Source organism: Chrysochloris asiatica, unplaced genomic scaffold (genome assembly GCF_000296735.1).
Source record: "Chrysochloris asiatica unplaced genomic scaffold, ChrAsi1.0 scaffold00313, whole genome shotgun sequence".
NCBI classification, from domain to species: Eukaryota; Metazoa; Chordata; class Mammalia; order Afrosoricida; family Chrysochloridae; genus Chrysochloris; species Chrysochloris asiatica.
In genome coordinates, this window is record NW_006408831.1 from 2,115,698 (window position 1) to 2,125,342 (window position 9,645).

Sequence of the window (9,645 nt, forward strand, 5' to 3'; positions counted from 1 at the left end):
ACACTCAGGAATATATAATCATTTAAACAATCAAAGGGAACATTCTGCAAGCTTGCCTTCTGGCCAGCAGCACACAGCTTTTCTCTTTCCATAAGTCCTCAGCTGCTCTCTCTCTCCCCGTCCTCATCTCTGCCTCCATCTCTGGTGTCACTGCTTCTCTGGATAGGGTCCCTCATTCTGCTCATGCTCTTCTGCATTGATGGTCCTGGGTTCCTCTGTTCCTGGCATGTAAAATTAACTTGTTGTTGCTGTCAGGTGCCATCAAGTCGGTACCGACTCATAGCGACTCTATGCACAACAGAAAGAAACACTACCTGGTCGTGGGCCAGCCTCACTACTGTTGCCACACTTGAAGCCCATTGATACTGCCACTTTGCCAATCCATCTCTCTACGAGCATTCCTCTTTTTCTCTGACCCCCTACCCTACCAAACATGATATCCTTCTCCAGTGACTAGTCCCTCCTGACAATATGTCCCAAGTATGAGACACGAAGTTTGGTCATCTTGGCCTCCAAGAAGCACTCTGGCTGCACTTCTTCCAAAACAGATCTGTTGGTCCTTTTGGCAGCCCATGGCACTTTCAATATTCTTCTCCAACACCATAACTCAAAAGCATCCATTTTTCTACGGTCTTCCTTATTCACTGTCCAGCTTTCACATGCATATGAGGTTATTAACTACTCCCTCCTTTATGTTACAAAAATTCTACTTTTATAGTTGTGACAATTGCAATTAGTCATGATAACAATTACTCACTATCGAATCATAAGAATCTTATCCTCATCTCCTTTCACCTGACCTGTCTAGACAAGATGAAAACTATTCAGTGGGGATTCTACCTTCCCCCACATAGTCTGAAATTAAACTTCCTCTTGAAAACTTGTAAGCCAGTCATTTTGTGCCTCTATATCCCCCATGTCTAAGTTGCCTGTCCCTATCAACCCTGCATACAGAGGGAATAGGTTGAAGATTCCTTCCTTCTCAGTTGGTACTTTGAGCTACATCTATAAGAACAGCTCAAGTTCATAAAATTTACTCTTGTTTCCTTTATCATTTCTTTTTTTTAAATCTTCTAGTCGAGTAGTGATCATCAGGCTATTGAAGTTATGTCAAATGAGAACTATATGCAAGTTTAGGCATTCTTGTGCATCTCCCTTCACTTCGTATCAGCTGGCCACTTCACTCTCAGCTCTAGCCCTCCTTGTCCATGGGCTTAGGAGACCCCAGGTCTCACCAGGTCAACGGGGGTCTATGGAACGTGGTCGAATTCAGCCCATATTTTCATTACTGTCTTTCCCCCACTTCCACTCACAAGTAGACCAGTGTGGTCGCCAGCAAGCTTACATGGCTGCTTTTGGGTTTCAGTCTTGGAGTGGGAGTTGTCCTCAAGTCTGTTTTTAAGAAAATTTTATTTAAGGAATAGAAGCTTCCAAAAGGATAAACCTCAGTAATCGAGTGCAAAGGTTTAGATAGGGCTTTTCTGGTATTGAGCAGAACAAAGATTAATTTTATTAGTGAAAGCGCCATTTGTGGAAGGCATCATACTAAGTTGGTTTAAGAATATGTTGGCTGATGAAATGCTTCCCAGGTTCCTGGGGAGACTAGTATGTTTCAAAAATTGGGGCCAGGTCAGCAGTCCCCAAACCAAACCAAATTCATTGCCATCAAGTCAATTCCAATTCATAATGATCATGTGGGACAGCGTAGAACAGCCCCATAGGGTTTCCAAAGCTCTAAATCTTTACAGAAACAGACAGTGACTATCTGTGTCCTGCAAGGCAGCTAGTGGATTTGAACTGTCAAAAATTTTGTTAGCAGCTGAGCATTTTAACCATAGCACCACCAGGCCAGCACTGAAATCTAATGAAAAAAAAAAAAGAAGAATATGAAGTCGCTGGTGTCTGTTGAAACAAGGAGAGTGGGGACTTTCTGAGTATGGCCCTGGGCAAGTTGCTCATTTGTAAAATGGGAATTAATAGTACCCATCTAAGGGGTCCCTGGGAGGCACAAGCAGCTAGACTACTAACCAAAAAGTTGGTAATTCAAACCCAACCAGAGGCTTTTTGGAATTAAGGGCTGACAATCTCCTTTGGAAAGATCACAGCCTTGAAATCCCTAAGGAGCAGGTCTACTTTGCTCAAATGGGATAGCCTTGGTCAGAATTGACTTGACAGTAGACAACTCACAAAAACAACAATGCCCATGTCCGATTGTTACAATGAGCAGTGACTGTATTGATACTTGAAGGTACTCAGAAGATAGTTTACCACATGGAAAGCACTTAATAACTCTTAGGTATAATAATTGTTGTTAAGTGCCGTCAAGTTGCTTCAGACTCATAGCGACCCTGTGTAGGGAGGGATTCCAAGGAGCAGCTGGTAAGTTTGAACCACTAACCTTGTGGTTCAAACTGACTTTTCGGATGAGTGCTTACTTTATAGCACCACACCAGGACTCATGATAGTAATAGCTGTAATTGTTATAATGATTGCATTGATAGGTCTATACACCAATATGGTAGACACTAACCTCAGCTTGTTACTGTCTTTTTGAGTGGTCTTGAAGATTACCCAACTCCTTTTCTTACTCCCTAGTCATCCAGTACCCTGTTAGTTAGTTAGTTGAGTTCCCAAAGAACTTGTTTCTCAACCTAGTGTCCTAAGAATTACCCAGGGAACTTTCCCAATCTTCCCAAAGGTTTAAATCCAGGTGTTCTGGATGGGTGGGTGTGGGAGATCCAAATCTATGAAATAGACAAGTGCTCCAGGTGAGTCTGTAGCAGGTGGTCTGTAAAACAACTTTTGAGAAACACTACAATATAGGCAGAGTTCCTGCATGGTACAAATGTGCTTGGCTGCTAACTAAAATGAGGTTCAAGAACATCCAGAGGCATCTCAGAAGAAAGGCCTGGTGAACTCCAAATCAGCCATTGTAAACCCTATGGAGCACAAATTCTTCTCTGATACAATGGAGTTCCCATATAGGTGTTCTTACAGGAGAAGATGGCCTTATTCTTGAATGAGTAGAGCTGAGGAAACGTTTATGGATGCTTCTGGACCCTTGATGTACAATATGTGCAGTTGTCTAATTTGCCTCTTGTACCTGAAGCATTCCCTACTTTCATTCATCCTACATTCATTCTACCCTGTTAGGTGCCACTCAGAAGCATGGACAAGTGCTATTTATTATGATGTTGTTGTTGTTAAGTGCCGTTGAGTTGGTTCTGACCCACAGTGACCCTCTATAGGGTTTCCGAGGAGCAGTTAGTGAGCTTGAACCACCGATCTTGTGAATCAAACTGACTTTGCAGTCCAGTGCATTGACCCATAGTGCCACACTAGGACTCCCAACTGGTTTTTTTTTAGCATGATGATGAATGTTTCTCTTGACTTCACTTCCCATTTGCATTCTTACCTTGACATAACACTGAAGAATTTCTGCAAGACTTTTACTTATTTGGCAAATCAGAAATGTGACTGATTTATGCTCACATGAAGCCCAGTGTTCGGCCAAATAGAATTGCTTAATACTCTGCATCAAAGAATCAGCCCGTCATTGTCACTGTATAGACACTCTCGAGGAAGTAAACTTGTTCATGAACCTTCACCCTTTATTTTAACCCCATGTCTTTAATCACTGAAGATGTAGGGGGAAAAAAAAGAAAGAAAGAAACCATTTCAAGAGTTCACTATTATTGACTTTTCAGCTGTTGTTCAGGGATAATAGTAGGTTTTATGGTGACTCTTTCATACTTGCCTCTCTAGTGGGCAGGGTTGGAAGTGTAATCCTGGCTAGATTTAGGTTAGCTTGATTGAGACAGAGAGGTTGGGAATGCCAACAGACTCTGCTCCCCCCTCCTCCAAATAGGGTAAAACAGTATAGAGGTCGTTTATGGAATTTGAAGTAATATGGCTAGATACTACTTCCCATACATTTTCACTTTATTTTAATGATGGAGTGCAATAATAAGCAAACAATTGAACTCAGATATTCATAAGTATGCTTGCATGGGGCAGAATTTTTTTTTTTTCAATTTATGCTTTTAATTAAAACAGAATATTGAGGATACTGAAGTGGTTTGAATTACTGGGCTAAATATTTTGACTTTCTATACTTTCCAAATTGCTCTAGTACATCTAACTTCTTGTTGTTGTTAAATGCTGCCTAGTCGATTCTGACTCTGACTAACCCTGTATAGGGTTTCTGAGCGGCTGGTGAGCTTGAACCACTGACCTTGCAGTTCAAATGACCTTGCAGTCCAACACATTAACCCACAATGCCACACCAGGACTCCAGTATACATAACTAGTATGTGTCTTTACTATGTTTACCTACAAGATTCTGATTTTGCTAACTCATATCTTCCCGCTAGTGAAAATAAATAAAATCTTTAAATGATTTTCAAGACCAGCAAATAGTTTTGATGCCTATGTCATTGCTATTGTTTAATGCCATTGAGTCAGTTCTGACTCATGTTGTTATTGTTGTTGTTGGATGCCATCGAGTACGTACTGACTCATAGTGACCCTACGCACAACAGAAGGAAACACTGCCCAGTCCTGGGCCAACCCCACAGTTGTTGCCACGCTTGAGTCCATCAATGCTGCCACTTGGCCAATCCATCTCATTGGGAGTCTTCCTTTTTTTCTCTGACCCTCCACCTTACCAAACATGATATCCTTCTCCAGTGACTGGTCCCACCTGACAATGTGTCTGAAACATGAGAGATGAAGTTTGGCCATCTTGGCCTCCAAGGAGCACTCTAGCTGTACTTCTTCCAACACAGATCTGTCTATTCTTTTGGCAGCCCATGGCACTTTCAATATTCTCCTCCAACACCATAACTCAAAAGCGTCAATTATTGTATAATCTTCCTTATTCACTGTCTAACTTTTGCATGCATATGAGGTTATTGAAAATACCATGGCTTGGGCCAGGCATACCTTAGTCCTCAAGCTGACAGCTTTGCTCTTCAACACTTTAAAAAGGTTCTGACTCATAGCAACCCTGTATAGGGTTTCCAAGGAGCAGCTGGTGCCTACAGGTCAGAATTTTTTATAGTAGATAAATGGTGAATGAGTACCTATTTCTGGGGTTATCATAAAAATGTGACTAACTTAGCTGTTAGTAACATTTTAAACAATGGGACACAGGAGTGATAATTAATTGATTAAATGGAAATAAACTTGGCCTTTTAAGAGTACATGATCTGGGCTAATTGATAATTCTTTGTCTAGCCCTTAACTTCATAATGACAGGGATTTCAGAACTCTTTATTAGATTCAGGGAAAAAAGCAGAAATAAATGATTTAAAATTAGAGAGTATACTCTCTAAAAAAAGAAGTCAAGGTTCACTGATCATTTTAATGATTACTCAAAATTATTATGGGACAAACTTCAACATATCTTACTGATAAGTCAGGTGATACTACATCGCTGCCAAGTAATAATCATTTTTTCTCATTTTAGATCCTAAAATACCTTTATACACGTGAAGGGTGTTTTGGTTTTTTTAAAATAAAAGCTTTGTGCAGTAAGAAAACCAAAAATGTGATGATCCCAAGTGACTTTGGGCAGGTCTCTTACCATTTCTGGACTTCAGCCTGCACATCTATGCACTAAAGGGGCAGCCTGGGCAAGAATCAGAGTTCCTTTTCAGCTTCATGTTATCTTGTTTTCTCTTTTGCAAATGAAAAAACAGCAACATGCATATCCACCAGTAAGACAGTTCCCAAGCAAGTTGTGGAGTGAAAAACAGTTGTTTTTAGTAAGGACCTCTGGTAGCATAGTGGTTACAAATCAGGCTGTGAAGTGCAAGGTCAGCAGTTCTAAACTACCAGCTGTTCCGCTGGAGAAAAAAAAAATGAGGTTTTCTGCTTCTGTAAAGATTTACAGCCTCAGAAACCCTGTACAGGGTTGCTATGAGTCGGAACTGATCCATGGCACATCACCGCCACCACTGCTTGGGTGCCTCTTCCTTTAGCTGTGGCTCATCCTCTCTCTTGGCTCTGACTCCTGGTATTTTCATGTTCTTTACAAGAGAGGATCTTAAAAAGTTACTCAAAGTGAACTTTTTAAAATAACTGATAACATTTCATGTGCTCTCTCTCCCAAAGTCTATACATTTTCCAATTTTCAGTTAATAAACTGTATTTGTGGAATTTTAGGCAACAAGTTGAGGAGAGTTTGGGGAATAGACAAGCTATCTTGGAGGGCTTTATTATGACTCCTGGTGTGGTGCTGTGGGATCAGCACTGGGCTGCAAACCACACATTTGGTGGTTCAAACCCACCAGCTGCTCCTCGGAAACCCTGTACAGGGTCACCGTGAGTTGACACTGACTGCACAGTACTTAACAACAACAACATTATTATTATGTCTTATGTTGATCATATTTTAACTTATTTTTCATAAAATAAAGCTCTTTGTTGTTGTTTTCCTGTACATCTTTGCTTATGGGAAAAATACCTTCCCGGGAATTTTTCTTACATTATAGATCTCTTCAAAACTTTGGGATAATGTAAAATTTTTTCTTTTCATATGTTGAAATGTTGCTCATGTTTGTTCTTTGTGTTGTGGTTGTTGCTGTTGTTGTTAAGTGCTGTACAGTTGGTTCCAACTCATAGTGACCCTGTACAGGGTTTCTGAGGAATGTAAAATTTTTTCTTTTCATATGTTGAAATGTTGCTCATGTTTGTTCTTTGTGTTGTGGTTGTTGCTGTTGTTGTTAAGTGCTGTACAGTTGGTTCCAACTCATAGTGACCCTGTACAGGGTTTCTGAGGAGTAGCTGGTGGGTTTGAACTGCTGACCTTGTGGTTCGCAGTCCACTGCTGATCCTACAGTGCCACACTCATATATATACATTTAAAATAATCTTGCTATTACAACATTTCTTACAAACATAGTTGTTGTTGTTGTTCAGTACCGTGGAGTCGGTTCTGACTCATAGTGACCCTGCACAGGGTTTCCAAGGCTATAAATCTTTACAGGAGCAGAAAGCTTCATCTTTCTCCTGCAGAACAGCTGGTAGTTTTAGTTAAGTGACATTAATTATATGTATTGTACAATATTATCTTGTTTTCTTTTACTCCATTCAATTTTACAATGACAAAATATTTTAAAGATTGTTAAGACATGTCTTCCAAACTATTCCATTTTAGTTTAAATTATTATATTATCTTTGTTAGATGTGGAATGTTTATATATGGTTACATGTTTAAATGACTTGTGTTTAAGGATTTTGGGCTCGTGAAGTTGGTAAAATGATTGGACTAGAACACCCTCTCATTCCGGTTCAGCATCAATATGTTGTTACATCGACTATACCTGAAGTGAAAGCTTTGAAACGCGAACTCCCTGTGCTTCGTGACCTGGAAGGATCTTATTACCTCCGACAGGAAAGAGATGGACTTTTGTTTGGTCCATACGAAAGTCAGGAGAAAATGAAACTTCAGGACTCCTGGGTCAGCAGCGGAGTCCCTCCAGGTGGGTGCAGCAAATGAAAAGGAATAAATAAAAAAAGGTAAATGACACCATAATACTGGCCTATCAGATACCCAGAATGTTAGAGGTGAATGGTTTGAGGTGGGCTTTCTCCTCATATCCCTCTGAACATTCACAGCAGAGAGTGAAACTTCTTTGAGGAAAGATGGAAGATTTGGCGGTGGTGAGTGTGAGGAGAAGCTGAAGAAACATGTTCTAGCTGCTTCCAGAAGCTTTAGGTATATCCTTACCGGTCCGCACTAACAGTCTGCCCTCTCCCCGACCCCTTTTTCCTCATTCTACCACTTTATCTAGTCGTAAATAAGGAACTCTGGTAGGGTAGTGGTTACGAATCAGACTGCAAACCTCAAGGTCACCAGTTTGAAATTACCAGCTGTTCCGCGGATGAAAGATGAGGCTTTTTGCTCCTGTAAAGATTTACAGCTTTGGAAACCCTGTACAGGGTCACTGTGAGTTGGAACCGACTCCACAGCATGTAACCACCACCACCAAGATTTGGATAGAGCTGCTATTATACTAAGGCAATTGGAAACACAAAATATATCTGAAACACAGTAGCAAAAAGATGGAAACAACCTAAGTGCCCAACAACAGATGAACAGATAAACAAATTTTGGTACATGTAAGAGTGACTCAAGAAGTCTTGCTATAAAATCATAGAAACCTTTGCTAAGCAAAAATATCAAAAAGTAAACCTATTTTTGTCAACACATCCTCCACCTAGATATATGTAAGAGGGAAAGTGGTGTTTCCATGACTCTAACCGCACACATCTGTCACTTTATCATACTGCGGTGGCTTGTGTGTTGCCATGACGCTGGAAGCTATGGTACTGGTGTTTCAGATACCAGCAGGATCACCCATGATGCATAGGTTTAGTGGAGCATGCAGACTAAGAACAGATGAGGAAGAAATCTGTTCATATTAGCCCCTGAAAACCTATGAATAGGTCTCTGGTGAAGGACATCATGCTTGGTAAAGTGGAGGGTCAGCAAAAAAGAGGAAAACCAACAAGATGGATTGACGCTGTGGTAACAGCAATGCGTGCAAATGTAAAAGCAATTGTAAGGATGGCGCAGGCCCAGGCAGTGTTTTGTTCTGTTGTGCATAGAGTTGGAACCGACTGGATGGCACCTAACAATAACAACAGTTCCCTGGAGGACACCATACTTGGTAAAGTTTAGGGGCAATGAAGAAAAGGAAGACCCTCAATGAGATGGATTGATATGGTGGTTGTAACAGTGGCTCCAACCTAACAGTTGTGAGGATTGTGCAGAACAAGGCAGTGGGTCGTTTTGTTGTGCAGAGTGTTATTAAAGAGTTACAGCCAACTTGAAGGCACCTAATGACAATAATCCTTCTCTTGGAATTCTTCACTCTGATTTTTACTACTTCAATATGGCAATTTGGGTATTCTCAAGGGACTCAAATGGTGTTCCTTTGAAATATTTTTTGAGTTTTGATAACAAAATGAAGTCTGAATGGGCAAGATCAGAACTATACAATGTATGGGGTAAGTTTTCCTTATGAAAGTCTTGTAAGACAACCTTACTACCCTCAAAGAATGCTGTTGTAGTTGTTAAGTGCAGTTGAATTGGCTCCAACTCACAGTGACCCTATAGAGGGTTTTCAAGGAGAGGTTGGTGAGTTTGAACTGCCAACCTTGTGGTTCAAACTGACCCTGTAGTCCAGTGCTTTATCCTACAGTGCCATACCAGGATCTTCCTGGCTTTTTTCTTAACAACACAATTTTCATGAAAATTGTTTATAAAACTCCTCTGCATTTATTCTGTGTCCTTTGGGAATATCTGTCAAGATTACCTCTTGGGAATCCCAAAAAAGAGTATAATCTTCTGAGCTGACCTTGAGTTCAATGTATTGATTAAATCTTTCCTTTGAAGGCATCCTAATAAGACTAAGTAAAACAGGTATTTTACTGAGAGAACTTGTCTCAAATCATCCACTAATCTCAGAAACGTTCAGAAATGTCTTATTTGTAATAATCCTACGCATGTAGGAACTGGAACATGAATAGCAGTACTTTTTTTTTTAATGTATTATTGTGAATTATATGATAGTTTACATGGGAGAACTTTAGTTTTACATTCATTCTATTGTATATCATTTCATTGCCATGGTT

General features: G+C 40.3%; 1 protein-coding gene across 1 annotated transcript in view; it reads left to right on the forward strand.

Annotated features, from left to right (window-relative positions):
• Nucleotides 1–9,645, forward strand: part of DMGDH (dimethylglycine dehydrogenase) — a 114,303-nt gene that overhangs the window by 36,420 nt on the left and 68,238 nt on the right. Inside the window, exon 6 of the mRNA XM_006875190.1 lies at nt 7,239–7,487. Coding sequence (XP_006875252.1) covers nt 7,239–7,487 — 249 coding nt within the window. The remainder of the gene's footprint in view (nt 1–7,238; nt 7,488–9,645) is intronic.